Below are 17,990 nucleotides of genomic sequence, written 5' to 3'. Positions count from 1 at the left end.
ATGTACCATATTTTTGTGAAATACTAGTATGTTTTAAGCACAAGATTTTGTACTTGTTTAATTTGATAATTAATTTGATTTTGTGAGGACGCATGGGATTCACGTCCAATTAATTTTGTGTAAAATCCTAATTAAATGAACAAATAACACGTCCAATTAATTTTGTGTAAAATCCTAATTAAATGAACAAATAATAGTTGAGCGTGGTCCACATTTATCACAGGAGACTTAAATTAAATTTGTGTAAAATTTATCCGGGAAGTAATAATTTCCGGTGTAGAACAATACTATTGGCCATTGGTAACATGTGTACAGTGGATATGCTTACACAGAAAAAATGATGCCGTTTCACGTTTGGAGTGAATACACGAGTGAGTATATGACATACTTATGTGACAATCCTATCCAATAATTATTTTTTTCAAAAGAACAAGCTTATTAATCATTAACTCTACTAAACTATCATAAAGATAATAATTATGTGCTCACCAATGCAAAACCATGACGATTATATGCAATACTTTAGTTTTTTCATGTTATTCTTTTTTAAATTACTACTAATTAATTTCATATACAACACGGCATGGGCAAGAAAATTTGGTTAATACGCCATTCAAATTTCAACATTAACTGACAATACGGTTTTTATTTCTTCCTTAAAGAAAGAAAAATATTCGCATGAAAGGTTACGTTTTGGTTTGTTTATAAAGTGTATACTGAAATTTCTTATTGGCGAAGGTTGTACACTTTACTCTTTTGAGACTAAATAGGAGTAACAAATCTTTAATAATTAAATGTCTAATCCTAATATTTATTGATGATGACCAAAAGTAAATAATTAAAGAATCCTATGGGTAAAATCGATCAATATGGATCTGGTGCACCTAAAAGGCAATCATTAATTGTCATTTTCATTGTGTCTCGTTAATCAGATTCAAATTCACCGTATGATTAAGATTTTAGACACTTCGATTTTGTTCACACTTGAAAGATCTCTCCAACTTTCGTTAAACCATATTCACCATTGAAATTTTGCAGTTACGCATCAAATTTACAAATTTTAGGTAAATAAAATTTGCTCAATTAATACGCACTAGAAAAGAAGACAAATTAATGTTGTCTTGTTAAAAATAACGAGATAGAAAAAAACTTTAATCTTTCAAATAAATTAACATGAAATGTTGTTATATAAAATTGAAATAAAAAATCACAATTCTACTTTAATCATATCTAATCATCTTGATGAAGTCAAATTCGCACTTTGTTATATAATAATGACGTACAATAATGTACAGTTTGGTAGCTCAGCTGAATTAATCAATAATAAAAAATCTAAATAAATGGTACATGTATTTATACTTAATTAGATCATTCTTGATATAACAGAATGAAATAAAATTGGAATAAAATGAAAAATAGAAATGAAATACTCCGTTATGTACCTTATTTTGCTTGGAGACACAAGTAATACAAAAGATTGAGATTATTCAAGCATTGTGGATTATTATCCAACAGCCAGCATTACTAGTAAGCTGACATAATATTCATCAATATATTTTCATAGCCTTTTATAAGTATGAAAAAAGCAATTCAAGTACATGAATATATGCGTACACAATTGTTCAATTGTTCAAAGCCATATGAAGTTTTCCTACGTTACCTCATTTGGTCCGAAGAGAGCAAAGCTCTCTGTCTTCGGACCAACACTCAATGAGCATGGATGTTGATACAATCAATTTTGTATATATTGTTGGATATCTTAGTGTAATTGGATTAACTTGATTGATCGGTTATTGTTACAATGATACATCATTTAAGTATGGAGGTGCGGAGTGCACGATTATTTGAATTCATTATGATGTTAGGGGCGAAGCTCCTTAATAGATGAACGGGGGTTCGGGGGCAGCGCCCCCGGGTAGCGGGGTCCAAGGGGCGGCAGCCCCTGGCGGGGTCCAAGGGGCAGAGCCCCTGGCTGGGGTCGAGCTGTATTAGAATTTCATCCGAAAATATAATTTCTGAAAGTCAAAGGATTAATTTGAAATTTCGGAAACCTTTTGAAAATCAGTTATTTTCGGTTAATATTCCCAACGGATGCACTGTTTCGTCAACAGCTGCACCGGTTCGTCTTCTTCAAAATCTGATCAATTCTTCTGGTTCATAGATCTCGAATACACATATGAATTTTCTGAATTCTCTGAATTTATCCGATCAAATAAGTTTGGTAGAACCACCGAAATTGATTTGATCTGAAAGTGATTATCACGACTTTCAGATATCCGTTTTTCTGTTCTATATATTGAATCTCCCTAACAAAGATCAAATCAATAATGTCGAACAAAGAAACGATGAAGGAAGGAGCGAAAGGTTTCGCGAAGTTGGATAAGTTTGCTGGCCAGGACTTTAGACGCTGGCAAAAGAAGATGCATTTCATGCTGACAAATCTCAAGGTGGTGTACGTTCTGAGTACTCCCATGCCCGAGGCTGTTCAAAATGAAACTCTGGAACAGACGAGGAGGCGGATGAAGTGGGAGAACGATGACTACATATGTCGTGGTCACATCTTAAACAGTATGTCTGATTCTCTATTTGATGTGTATCAAAATGTTGAGTCTGCTAAGGAATTGTGGGATTCCCTCGAAGCCAAATATATGGCAGAAGATGCCTCTAGCAAGAAATTTCTTGTTGGTAACTTTATTAACTATAAAATGGTTGATTCGAGGCCTGTCATGGAACAATACAACGAATTGTTGAGGATATTAGGACAGTTTTCCCAATATGATATGAAAATGGATGAATCCATTTCTGTCTCTAGTATTATTGATAAACTGCCACCTTCTTGGAAGGATTTTAAAAATAATCTGAAACACAAGGAGGAACTGAACTTGGTCGAACTTGGAAGTGATTTCCAGATTGAACAGTCCATACGAGATATGGAAAAGAGTTATGTTGGTAATACTAAAAACATGGTTGGTTCTTCTGTGAACATGGTTGAAGAGGGTGAATCCTCAAAGGCTGGTAAAGAGAAACGTAAGTTTCAAGGGAAACGGAAGTTTCAAGGATATAACAGTAAGGATGGAAATAAGAAGCCTAAACTGACTTGCTGGAAGTGTGGCAAATTTGGGCACTTCAAGAAGGATTGTAAGTCTGGAAAGGGTGGAGGAAAAGGAAAAAACGAGGCTGATTCAAGTGGATCCAAGGATCCCGAGAAGCAATCGGGATGATGATCTGTCATGGTGGATTGATTCGGGTGCAACATGTCATGTGTGCAAGGATCGTCAATGGTTCAAGGATTTTAAACCAATTGAAGATGGATCTTCGTTGAAGATGGGCAACGTTGCAACTGAACCAATCAAGGGAATAGGATCTGTTAGCCTAGTATTTACTTCTGGAAATTCCTTAGTATTAGAAAATGTTGTGTATGTACCTGGTATTCGTAAGAATCTAGTTTCTTGCATTGTACTAAATAATTGTGGATATAAACAAGTGTTAGAAAGTGACAAATACATTCTGTCAAGGCATGGTAATTTTATTGGATTTGGTTATCTATGTGGCATGTTTAAGTTGAATCTAGATGTCTCTTTTGTTAATAATTCTGTTTGCATGACCTCTACAAGTATTAGTAATCATGTTAGTAAATCAGAATTGTGGCAAGCTAGACTTGGACATGTACATTATAAGAGATTGAAAGATATGTCGAAAATGAGTTTGATACCAGCATTCAAGTTGAACAATGAAAAGTGTAAAACTTGCATGTTAACTAAAATAACTAGACAACCTTTCAATAAGAATGTCAATAAAGTTACTAAGGTTTTAGAACTTATGCATAGTGATTTGTGTGATTTTCATTCAACTCCATCACTTGGTAATAAAAAATATGTAGTTACTTTTATTGATGATGATACTAGATTTTGCCATGTCTATCTCTGTCATTCAAAAGATGAAGCTCTTGATAAATTTAAAATCTTTAAAGAAAGTGTAGAGTTTTATCATGGTGTGAAGATTAAAACTCTTCGCACTGATAGGGGAGGTGAGTATTATGATCCAGCCTATTTTGAATCGACTAGTATAGTACATCAAACGACTGCTCCATATACACCACAACAAAATGGTGTAGCTGAAAGAAAGAATAGAACGTTGAAAGAAATGATTAATTCAATGTTTTGTTATTCTGGCCTAAGTGAAGGATTTTGGGGTGAGGCTATGTTAACAGCCTGTTATTTGTTGAATAGAGTTCCTAATAAAAGGAACAAGATAACCCATTATGAACTTTGGCATAAGAAACCACCAAAATTGAGTTATCTCAGAGTTTGGGGTTGTCGAGCAGTGGTAAGACTAACTGACCCTAAAATGAAAATTATAGGTCAAAGAGGTATAGATTGTGTGTTTCTGCGGTATTCAGAAAATTCTGTTTGTTATAGGTTCTATATCTTAGAACCCAATGACTATGTATCTGTGCACTCTATTATTGAGTCAAGGGATGCTGAATTTGGCAATGAGGATAGATTCACGTCTATACCTAAACCTGGAGGCATGATTGCAAGGTCTAGAAACTCTGATGATGTAACTGGAAAAGTGATGGATACAAGAAAAGCTAAGTCTTTTGAAAATGATTTCCAATTGTACTTACTTGAAGGATCAAGAAATGAAATTAATTTTCAATATCAATATTGCTTTACTATTGGTGATTATCCAAGGACCTACAAAGAAGCTATGGCTTCAAGAGATTCTGTATTTTGGAAAGAGGCAATCCAAGAGGAGATGGATTCTATAATCCAAAATGGTACTTGGATATTGACTGATTTACCACCTGGTTGTGAAGCTTTAAATAGCAAATGGATCTTCAAAACGAAGATGAAGGTGGATGGAAGCATAGACAAATATAAAGCCAGATTGGTTATCCAAGGCTTTAGACAAAAGGAAGGCATTGACTACTTTGATACCTATGCTCCTGTTGCTAGGATTTCCACAATTAGATTATTGTTAGCACTTGCTGCTATACATAATCTTGTAATTCGCCAAATGGATGTTAAGACTGTCTTCTTGAATGGTGAATTAAATGAAGAGATTTATATCAAACAATCAGAAGGCTTTGTCATGCCTGGTACTGAACATAAGGTTTGTAAGTTGGTAAAATCTTTTTATGGACTAAAGCAAGCCCCCAAGAAATGGCATCAAACGTTTGATGACGTGGTGTTGTCGAATGGTTTTGTATTAAACCAAGCAGACAAGTGTGTATATAGCAAATTTGATGCTACCGGTAAAGGGGTTATCATTTGCCTATATGTGGATGACATGTTGATCTTTGGTACTGACCAAGATCAAGTTGATAAAACAAAAGAATTTTTGTCATCTAAGTTTGAAATGAAAGACATGGGGAAGGCTGATGTGATTCTTGGAATTAAGATCACACATGGAGAACAAGGAATTTCCATTTCTCAATCACATTATATTGAGAAAGTGTTGGAAAAGTTCAACTTCAAAGATTGTTCTTCAGTTAAGACTCCTTTTGATCCTAGTGCAAAACTCGTGCCTAATAGAGGAGTTGTTGTGAATCAGCTTGAATATTCAAAGGCTATTGGATCACTAATGTATGCTATGATTAATACTAGACCCGATATAGCCTTTGCAGTTGGAAAATTGAGTCGATATACTCATAATCCAAGTTTAATCCATTGGCAAGCAATGAATCGAGTATTTAAATACTTAAAAGGAACCATGGATTATAGGTTGACTTATTTTGGATTTCCTTCTGTTCTTGAAGGATATTCGGATGCAAGTTGGATCACCAATATGAAAGATCATTCTTCCACAAGTGGTTGGGTATCCCGTCTTGGAGGTGGTGCTATATGTTGGGCATCAAAGAAACAAACTTGTATCACGAATTCAATAATGGAATCGGAGTTTGTGGCATTAGCAGCAGCTGGTAAAGAGGCTGAATGGCTAAGAAATCTAATATATGAAATTCCATTGTGGCCTAAACCGATATCACCTATATCTATCAGATGTGATAGTGCAGCTACCTTGGCTAAGGCATATAGTCAAGTGTATAATGGAAAGTCAAGACACTTAGGTGTTAGACATAGCATGATTCGTGAACTTATTATGGATGGTGTGATATCTGTGGAGTTTGTAAGAACTCATGATAACTTAGCCGATTATTTAACCAAATGGTTAAGTAGAGATCTTGTGCACAAATCGGCTATAGGAATGGGATAAAAGTCCACTACAAATCTCTGATATTAAGATACCCAATTCCCATTTAGTATGACACTAGATGCAAAATTCAATGTGGAAAACTTAATCTTTGGAGATTGGAACACATTTTAAAATTGTCCCAAGGTATGTGTTCGGACCTACAAGTTAAGGAGGTTGAATATATTCTTAATAGTTCTTTTGAAAAATTGCAAATGTAGGTGCAAGAATAAATGAGCTACCTATATAAGTATGAAGTTTAGCCGCTTCAAGAAGCTGGGACTTGGTTTCGAAATGTTTATGAAGGATAAGGACATAGGCTAGTAAAATATAGTGTCAAGATAGAACATATTCGTATGTAAACTTTTGTGTACATTATCTTCGTGTATTCAATGTGAGTTCTCAGGGTTCAATCCTTAGAGACACCCGGGGTATTCGAATATTTGGAATGTGTAATGTACTAATATGGAATTCAATCGTTACGATATTTCATTTATGCAAAAGTTTGAATGTTTGAGATGACTTGTTTTAGTTAATCAAGGATTGCACTAAAATAGGGGAGGATTGTTGGATATTTTAGTGTAATTGGATTAACTTGATTGATCGGTTATTGTTATAATGATACATCATTTAAGTATGGAGGTGCGGAGTGCACACTTATTTGAATTCATTATGATGTTAGGGGCGAAGCTCCTTAATAGACGAACGGGGGTCCGGGGGCAGCGCCCCCAGGTAGCGGGGTCCAAGGGGCAGAGCTCCTGGCTGGGGTCGAGCTGTATTAGAATTTCATCCGATAATATAATTTCTGAAAGTCAAAGGACTAATTTGCAATTTCGGAAACCTTTTGAAAATCAGTTATCTTCGGTTAATATTCCCAACGGATGCACTGTTTCGTCAACAGCTGCACCGGTTCGTCTTCTTCAAAATCTGATCAATTCTTCTGGTTCATAGACCTCGAATACACATATGAATTTTCTGAATTCTCTTAATTTTATCCGATCAAATAAATTTAGTAGAACCACCGAAATTGATTTGATCTGAAAGTGATTATCACGACTTTCAGATATCCATTTTTCTGTTCTATATATTGAATCTCCCTAACATATATCGAGATGAATAAGAGTGTTCGTATACTTATTTATTGTACTTATCTTGAAAATCTTAGTATGGTAATTATAAAAGTTTTCATGTACCAGGATATTGCGTAATCGTATATATTGATATATACAATGACTACTGAATATTTTTATCTATGCTAAATGTATTTATAATATAATACTCCCTCTGTCTCATTGAATATGACCCACTTTCTTTTTTGGTTTGTCCCAATCAAGATGATCCGTTGCTTAAAATGGAAACCCCTTCATCTCTACTTTATTCCCCTCTCTCTTACTTTACTCTCTCCACTTAACACACAAAATAAAATTGCATAAAATCCCGTGCCATCCAAGAAAGGGGTCATCTTCCTTGGGACAGAGGGAGTACTATATAATGGTCCTATGATTTGCAGTGTGCCGTTAAATTCTTTATAATATAGTAATGGTCCTATGATTTGTAGTGTTCCGTTAAATTCTAGTATACCGAATTTTGCTGCAACATGTAAGAGAGAAAGGTGGTACGGTATATGTGTTGAAATTGATCATAAAAAAATTTGATAGGAAAAATATACTCCCACCATTCTTTAAAAATATAGATATGACACGAGGTTTAATGCTTAATTGATAATTATGAGAGTGATAGAAAAAGTTGAGTATGTTAGTGGAGAATGAGATCCCTTAGCCCATGCACTAAAAAAAGAGATTATTAAAATAGAAGTAAATTATTGTGGTACGAACCAAAACGAAAAGAATTTCTATTATTACGAAAATATGGAGTATTACTCATATTGAATGTTTGTTAGAAGATGGAGTAACAGTTTAGGAATGATACACTGCACCAATCCAATACTCCATTCGTTACATAATAGTAGAGACATTTATTTTTTGGCACAGATATTAAGAAAACGTGTGTAATATGTTAAATGAAACGATACTAAAATAGGAGAGGAGAAAAAATAGAGAGAATAAAATAAGAGAGATGTAAAAGTAAGAATGAGAAAATGTGTTAATTTTTACTCCCTACTAGAAATGGAAATAACTCTATTGCTATAATACGCCCAATATGAAAAAATGATTTTACTATTGTGAGACGGAGGGAGTACTGGTATAAAAATGGATAGCCTAACAAAATAATTTATACTCATTTAATAGTGAAAAAGAAAAAAAACTCAAACATAAGAGCGTTCGCAATAGGACCGTCGCGCGTGATGGACGAGGGGCACCGCGACGAGGGGGGCGGAGCCGCATACGCGGCGTGGAAGGAGCGGTGACACGGTGGCCGCTGCAACGGTCTATTGCTGACCGCCGACCGCCGTGGCGAGCCGGTGATTTTTTTTCTTCATCTTTATTTATATAAATACAACATATTCCTCTCATTTTTTACTTCACACATCCACGCTACAATTCCGTAACCATATTTTAATTATTTTCGTACGGTAATTTTAATCTAATTAAAAATATAAAAAAATTGATAAAATAATGTAATTTGTGACTGTGGCATGATTGTCATTAGAGCATCCGCAATGGTCGGCTAGCGACCGGCTAGCCGATTCGTCGCGCTGGCCGATCGGCTAGCCGAACCATTGCAGTCGGCGAGAGCGAAATCGGCGAGCTGATCGGCGTGGGCTGGCCGATCGCTCGGCGCTGGCCGATGCGCTAGCCGATGCGCTGGCCACCATTGTGGCGGCCCGATCGGCCAGCGCCGAATTTTGTTTTTTTTTAATTCTTTTTTTTTTTATTTTTTTTAATTCTTTCAAAAAAAAAAATTCAATTTTTTTTTATAATTTTTGAAAAACTATATAAACGCGATTTTCTCTATCTCTAAATTTCTGTACAAGAGCAACATCTAGCGATGGACAACAACACTAGCCCAATACAAAATTAAGACCTAAAACAGCGAGACCCCCGTTCGGCTAGCGGCAAACTATAACAGATTCAAGGTGGCTCGTGTGTGGAAGCCCGGATTTTTTTTTATTATGTTATTTTTATGATTTTTAGTTAATGTACTTTTTTTTATTTAAATAAAATTAATGAATTTTCCCGTATATGTGTCGCAAATTTAATTCCGTAATTTAATCGTAATTTTAATTCCGTAAATGTAGTATATTTTGAATTATTTTTATTGTGGCTGGCCTATGGCTGGCCTAAATCTGATATGGCAGGTGGATTTTTTAGTGTTGCTGACGTGGCAGGGGTAAGAATGGCTGGCCTATTGCTGGCCTATGACTAGCCTAAACACCATTGCGCATGCTCTTAGATTGGATAAGTTTTTGAGACTGTGCTGGTCCATCGTGGACAGGAGGGGATCCTCTAGTGTGAATTTGTGCACAGGCCGAACGGCAGAGGATCCCCCTCCATCGTGGACACTCTAAATTTGTTGAGGTGAGCTTGAGGCACGTGCTCTCTAGTATGGGTAACTGTCCACTGCCGCATGTGCCATTCGACACGGCCTACGCCATGAGACGTACGCGCGCAGTCAGCGATTCAGTAGAGTAGACCGCCAAAGTTCAATCTTCAAAACATTGTTATTGGTACACGTGTCGCTCCAGCAGTAACTCCCACATGACCGACTATTTCTTACCATGTGCCGCCGCGCAACACGACAACAATGTTTATACCTTCATTCAATAATCTAGCACTACTACATTCTTAATTCCTGTTTTATTCGACGATGATATTGTAGGCCGCGCACTATTTTCTTAATTATGAGTCAAATTATTGATTTACGATATAGGATTTCTAATTACTACATAGCTACCCCTCTACCCCCCTATGACATATCATGTGAGTGAAGTAGTATTACTCCTAGTAAATAAGGATCGTGCTATAAAGAGCACATTTAATATCCCCTCTATCCTAATAAATATGAAAAATTTAATTTTCGATACGAGATTTTATATGGTGTTGTTTTATGAGTTAATAAAAAGAGAATAGAGATGTCATTTCTACTTTAACAAAAGTTTTATTTCAAATGGGACAAAAAAAAATGTTTCATTTCTAGTGAGAGAGAAGGAGTATAATGTTCTTCTAATGGATTGAGAGCACTCACCTAAAAAGTTTCTCATTAATTTTTATTTGTACAACATAAAATTTGAGGATTTAAGCTTATATTTGAATTAATCATACAAGAATATATCTAAACTGAAATTATTAATGAGAGGTAGTTTTGAAAAGTTGACATTATTATATCATAATTTTTTCATTTGAGAATGATGCATCATAAAAATTTGAAATGGAAACATTCATACCAAGATCAGATCCACTTCTTCCCTATCTCACCAAAAAAAAGAACCAAAGAAAACAGGAAAAGTGAATATTTAGCGAGGCAAATGATATAGAATAAGTCAAAACACGGGTATGGTAATAATGAAAGTGTATTAAAAAAGCGCTTTATTTAGGTCGACCGGTAAAGTCGTTAGCTACTACAAGGATGGGAATAAGATAAGCGGTCTCTTCTTTTAACGACCGTTGTTTCGGTGCGAAGGAAATGTGATGAAATTAGCCTACGCCTCTATGCTATAAACCTACTAAATGTGGATTAAGATCGTATATATAGATTGAAAATAAACCCTTCTCTCTCAAGAATCTTCGATAGTAGGAGTAGTTTGTTTGTTTTTGCTTGCGATAGAGTACGTTACACACTTACACGTATCTTGGGTCAATGAAAATGTAATAAATACAAGTATTAATAATGTATTTAGGGAGTGTAAAGTCATAATTAATTTTCTAGATTGGTTATATAGCATGCATTTTTTTCTGCTTAAAATGTGACTATGTGCCGATTTGTGACAATCGAGGCTATATTTCAATGAGAAAATCTATCTTAGTCGAGATTGTATACTAATGTATGTATTATACTTTTGGATTGAATTTTACGGAAAAATTCTATCCTTGGAGTCGCATTTATGGAGATTATAGAAGAAATTTGTTTATATTTGGCTGTCTTCGCCAAGGAATAAATCCGTCAGTAATATTGACTTTTTTTTTTTAGTGTGGCATCTCAAGTTAATTACTAGTACTTATACGTCAATACAAATTATTATCACCTATATTACGACCCTCGTGAGCTAAGTTAGGGCATTAAATTAAATTCTCAGTCCAAAGGCTTATAAGCACAAATTTAATTCAAAAGATTCTGGCGCAAATAATTAACATCTTAAAAACAGTTTTTCAGTAATTAATAAAATATACTCCTAATTAAAGTTATAAATTATTTGATCTATATATACCATTTCCTCGATATACATATTTTTTTTATTTATAAAGGATGGATGTTGCATTTTTCATATTTAATGAGGACTAAATATATACGTGAAGTGAAGATCTAGATACCTAGGATGAAATGTTGAATACTAATAGGTGATGTGTGGAATGCATGTGTGTATAGACAGACGCATTCGTGCTGCTCAAACAGTTGGAATTGGATGAAGAGAGAGAAAGCCGCTAGATACATTGTACATTTGCCATGCATAACACAAATTTTAAGTTTCACAACTACCCGTATTTTAAAAGTATATATGTACGTATAAAGAGACTCACGTTACATATCACGTTATCTTGTAATTAGAGAATTTTATTAAATGACCCTAAAAATCTAATGGAAACGGCTTGTCGGGATAAAGTACTAATAATTAAATTAAATTAAATAAACAAATAATGTACTATAGTTTATCCACTGAAATATGTCATCCATGTTCACGCTCTTTGTCGGACTCGACTTATTTTTCTTTCATTTTTTGGATATATATGCCTAAAATATAAACCTAATGAAACATTATATTATAATGAATCTCATTTGGAAATACAGTACTAGTTCATCAATCATATTCCTTCAACATGAGACCCAACACGTGTCAATAGACAATAGTGACAAACCCAAGATTTTAATATTGAGTTTTCAAATTTAAGATCAATAGCGACAAGTAGTTGCAACATGAGCGATATAAGACTGTGATAGATAATGCGAAAGGGAGAGAGAAGTAAAGGATGAGTGATAAAAATAAAAGAATTGTCAGCGGTTATTATTACAAGTAGTGTCGATGTTGAAAGAGCCGCCAATATCGGGAAAACGACATACGAACCATCATATAATTGCTATTTTTTCCGACTAAGCATCACAACACAAAAAAAAAACTACTCCCATTGCAAAAAACTCATCTTACAAGGATACAAAATTAGAGTCAAATTTACTCGTGTTGGAAAATCGTAAAAGATGATAAAAATACAATTATCCACTACACCCGTAATCTTTTGTTTTTTTAGACACTTTTATTTACGGCATTTAGTTTTAGCTGGGTCACCATAAATGAAGATAATTTTTTAAAGCGTAGGTGTTGTATTTTTAATTTAATAATAAAATATCCTTAGCCTTTCTTTGTAGGTGTCCATATATAATACTTTTTTTTCACTTATCCATAATTGTTATTAATGCTTCAAAATCTTACTCCTATAAATTCCTGCTTTCCCAAGTAAGTTGGATAATTTATTTTGGCATTAAAAAAAATGAATAAATAATTAAAATGGATAAATTGTACAGTAAACAAGAGAATAATATAGAGAAGACTCTTCTCTACGTTATTCTCATTTTTATTTTACAATTTATCCATTTTAGCTCTTTATTACTATAGTACATTTTTTTTTCAAAATGAGTGCAAAAAGAAACGTCTTAACTTTCTTAGGACATAGGAAAGAGTATATAATTTCAATAATTGTTTAGACATATTTAATTAGATAAATCCACAAAGAAATTGATCAATTAAATGATGAAGAAATGTGTCAAAAATAATTTTTAAAAAAAAATTAAAAGCATTTCTAAGTTAAAACTTGAAATATAAAAGTAGGTAAAGTAAGAGAGATATGATGAAAAAGTAAGTAAAGTACGGAAGAGAGGAAAAAAATGGCGGTGTTGAGAGAAAATTAGAGAAACTTTCCATTTACAGAAATAGACTATTTTTTTTAATATTCTAAAATGGCAAAATGAGATTATTTTTTGTGGACAGATAACAAACACTTGCACAGTGGGACAGTATTATGGGAATACATCGTAGGCTCAAGAACAATTACAAAATTGAAATTTCAATGATTTAAATTCATACAATTTTGAAGTTCAATAAACACGAATTGCAACCTCATCCTTCTCTTTTAGCCACTTTACTTCAAAGTTTTAGGTGTTTCTATCAATAAATTACCTTCGAAGTTTTTGGGACGATCTTTTTATTTGATGTGTGTTTTCAATAATGTTTATGATACCTTTACGATTTTTAAAGAAAAATTATGATACTTTTATGCATACACGTAAATAAGTTCGTGGAACTTTTAAGACATCAACACTCTCTCTTACACAAAATTGAAAGTTATTTCTCTTTGGGACTTTTTATAAAAAAATCACTAAAATTTCGACAGTGTTATAAAGAAAAAATCGAAAATATTTTTTTAAAAGCCAAAAAATAAATATTGACTGCTGTCGGCCAAAATTTTGAGTAGTTTAGTTTTTCTGAATCAAATACAAAATTCACACTTTGGTGGATGAAGTTGTTAAACTTGCTCATCTATGAAAGTGGCAATACATATTTTCCTTCATTTACCAAATCTATTGTATTACTATAAAGTAAACAATCTGAAATTCTGAATCACGACCAACGAATCGTATTGCACTTATATAAATTATATGAGTTTGATTTCTTATTGCAAACTAGCGTATGAAAAATGGTACAACTCTCGCAAATATTTATAAAATAAAATATAAAAAAGATTGATGTATTATTTTTTATAAAAAAATGATTATACTATATTGTTTTTAATGTGTTTACCGTCGAAGTCAATGCACACCTTCTTATCGCATTTGTATATTAAAATCAAAATTATAATGATCGAGCTGTAAACTAAAACCGTGTTATCTGTCCTATGGGCGAATAACCAAATTTATATCCGCTAAGTTTTATAAATGATTAATTAGCCTTAATTACATATTTGTATTAAATGGAAAGTATATTATGAGCTTGCCAAAGTCATAAAATGTCGCTATATATATTGTACATTATGACAGCAGAGCTGCCAAAACATTGTCATTAATAAAATTCGAATCAGTTACATGGAGAATTCGCCAAAAGATAAACTTAGAGAAGCTATTTATATTGTCAACTAATAATAAAATAATACTATAATCATGAACAATTTAAATATAATTCTAGAAGTTACTCAAACAACATTGTCCACCATATTACTTACTAATTAGTCATGGATGCGTTAGAAAAGTTCTATCTAGGAGATCTGGCTAGATATAATTATCACCCTATATATTGGTGGCGTAGGCTTGACATAATTAATTATCATATGATAATCCATTTAGAATTAAATTATGATATTTTTGGTTGTAGAGAGATGATTATTATTAATTATCACATGATTATCTATTTAAAATTAAGTTGTGAGATTCAATTTCATGAATCAAATTAACATAATACTTCGTACATATTTAATCATAAGATATAGTCTTAATAAAACGAACAATCCTATTGAATTTTAATATACTTTTTAAAACTATTTTTATAAATGCAAGTGACAATGTAGTAGAGTTTTTTTTAAAAATAGGAGTAGAAAATTTCAAAGTGATGAAGGTCTTGAAAATGCCGTCAATGATGAAACCCTAATTTTAACCACCGGACAAGAGAGGGAAAAACGAACAGTAAAAAGTTCAAAAGGCTATAGTCTAATTAAGAAACAGTAAAATAGTACTCCCTCCGTTCCAAGATAAGTGACCTACTTCTTTTGGGCACGGGATTTAAGGAATGGTATTTAAATAAGTTAAAGTGGAGAGAGTAAAGTATGAAATAGGGAAAAGTAGAGGAGAGAATAGAGAATAAAGTAGATGGAGAATGAAGTAAGAGAGATGACTTTTTGCTAAAAATTGAAATAGGTCACTTATAGTGGGACATTCCAAAAAGAAATATAAGTCACTTATCTTGAGACGGAGGGAGTATATAAAAAAATAAGTTCAATGATACTCTACTTTTCTTAACTAACAAAACCGCGTAATTATCAACTTGCTTTTACAATTACCATTGAGAGGCTCCAAATAAAAGAAGAGCTATTTGTCAAGGGCGAATTATTAAAGCATATCTAGATCATAGAAATATAATAATACTACAAATTTAATATTCATACAGAATTTGTTACTTTTAATACTCAACTATAAGTAATTACTGACCATGTTCCCCTGTATAACTTCTCAAAATAAAATTTTGAAATGCTAATTAAAGGAACCTTTTTTGTCCAGGAAGGCTACATGCTCCTTTATTTTAAGAGAATATACTATTTGAACATCCTAACAAAATAGACACATTTAATAATGGGAGGGGTATGTTTTATTAAGGAAAGGGAAGACTTTTTTTCTTTTGGAAGGTCTATGGATTCCATAAATAATACCCATTTCCTATTTTTTTTCTGGTTCACAATTATGATTTTGAATGTGAATTGAATAGGCTGTTTTTATTCAGTATAGTTTCTTGCTGATTTCTTGTCTTTTATTGCTCCTTCCATTATATATAACCATCAAATTATTTGTCTCTCATCCCTCCTATAAAGGTTGTTTTCTTGTGCAACAATTTCATTTCGTAAGATATATACAAATTCACAATTGTGGAGAATGGGAGAGATGGCTTCTCTTTGGAGTTATGCAGAGGTATGGATCTTTCATTTCTACTCTTATCTCTTCATTTTTATCCAAAAACGTACTACTCTATAAATGTATGATGATTTATCATTCAGTTATGCAATAACAGTCGGCTTTATTTAATAAAAAAGAATCAATTTCCACTGTAAATAATGTAAATTGTAAAATCAGCATGGAGAAATCGATGAATTGGGGCAGAAGCTGCTGTACACGAGCCTGGAACTGGAGAAGCTGAAATCTGAAGCGATGGAAGAAATGCAGAAAAACAAAGAATACGTGAATCAACTGATCCAGCTGTTGAAATGCGCCATCGAAGAGCGAGACGAAGCTAGGAGGCAGCTCGACAAATTCCTCAGCGCCACCGCAATCTCTTCCCCTTCTCTGCTGAAGCCGGCGGCCAAGGCGAATTCGAGCATAACCGAATCCAACAGCTTCACCGACACGCACAACTATCACTCTCCCGCCGCCGTTTCATCGCCGGCGATCGTCCAAGTAGATCCCGTGGTGGATCGGGGGTCGATGATCATCGATAACCTGTCGAGGGGGAGAGTGCTGCCGCGGAAGGGGATGCTGCTGCAGGCGGTTCTCCAGGCAGAGCCGCTGCTGCAGACGCTGATGGTGGCGGGGCCGCTGCCGCGGTGGCGCAACCCGCCGCAGATGCAGCCGTTTCAGATACCGCCGGTGGCTATCAAACGGCAGCAGGCGGTGAGTGGTTTTGGTAATTTGGATTACGAGACCAATGCTTCTTTGATACCGTCTGCGGCCGTGATTAGTAGCGGCGGCGGCGGCTGCTTCCGCTTCCCCAAACGCCAGAGGTTCTGTTGAATTTATTTATATAGTTGGACGGCACAATTTTTTTGTACAATTAGGTGATGGAGGGCGCCTCGTGTAAATGGAATTATATGATTATTTTGGTTGAAATTTATGAAATGCTATGTGCTTTGTTTTACTCATACTGCAGCATAAACATTTGAGAAATTAATGAGGTTTCATAAGAGTCTTGATGTTATCCATATCGTTATACCACGAGTTCGACTATTAAAATATCAGTAAATTTTTAAGTATGCTTCAATGTACTATTGTGTAATGAAATTGACTCTGCATCCGAATAAAGTTTTTGAAATTTAGGATGGCATGTTATTCTACTTGATTGTTAAAATAAAGAAGCCCAATCATTTACTACTAAGGATTATATTTCGGAATATATATCTTTTCTTTTTTGAGGGGATGTGGTAATTTTTTTTCACAGTAGCATTGTTATTATGTTCATTTTACACTTTATTTATTTTAATTATTTATTGTTATTTTTTAAAAATAGGTCTAAAAAAAGTGACTCATAATGAAACTGAGGAAGTATTATGTTTTTACAAGTTTCACGATAGATTTACACACGCTAATATCCTGCTTATACTAGTGATATTTATTTTGTGATATATAGTTGTATATGGATCCACTTGCTTTGGCTTTCCAAAAAAGCTATACTTGACTTTCTTTATCGTTTTGCACGATTGAATTTATTTCCCAAGTGTATTTGGTCATGTTATATATATTTTGTGCAACTACTACATTTTATTTCGTAATAATTTTCTACATATAATGGCGTAAATATTAGGTTCTGTTTAGTATACCTATCATTTTGAAATTATATTACGATTTTTTTTTACATTTATCAAAATACTTTCCAAAATCTTTTAGGTTCTCTGACTTCTCTCATATTTTGTAATCTTAAATCCATTTATACAGTAATTATTAAATTTAATTTGCAAGATATATTTAAATTTATCTCTGGCTTTCATTTTTTTAACCACATAAAGAAAGCAAGAGACAGTGCGTGTAATATTATCGAGGAGTTACTGTAGTAAATTAAATTAATAGAATCGATATGATAAATTCTAACTGGATTCGAACTCTCACAAAGGCAAACCACAACCATAGATGAACCATCAACTCAATAATAAGCAGCTCCTCAAAATGTCTGTCTTAAATAAATAATGGGAACAATTAGGTCGGTGAATTCTATCTAGCTAGGC

General features: G+C 33.6%; 1 protein-coding gene across 1 annotated transcript; it reads left to right on the top strand.

The window, feature by feature from the left end:
• The first annotated feature begins 15,819 nt into the window (after nt 1-15,819).
• Nucleotides 15,820-16,909, top strand: LOC125185131 (uncharacterized). The gene is made up of 2 exons (XM_048081624.2): nt 15,820-15,969; nt 16,132-16,909. The coding sequence occupies exons 1-2, from the start codon at nt 15,934-15,936 to the stop codon at nt 16,783-16,785; spliced, it is 690 nt and encodes a 229-aa protein (XP_047937581.1). The 5' UTR covers nt 15,820-15,933; the 3' UTR covers nt 16,786-16,909.
• Nucleotides 16,910-17,990: the final 1,081 nt, after the last annotated feature.

The sequence above is a fragment of the Salvia hispanica genome, chromosome 1 (assembly GCF_029641045.1).
Source record: "Salvia hispanica isolate PSC_SH4W2 chromosome 1, Shi_PSC_v1, whole genome shotgun sequence".
NCBI classification, from domain to species: Eukaryota; Viridiplantae; Streptophyta; class Magnoliopsida; order Lamiales; family Lamiaceae; genus Salvia; species Salvia hispanica.
This window is presented reverse-complemented; position numbering and strand designations above follow the sequence as displayed.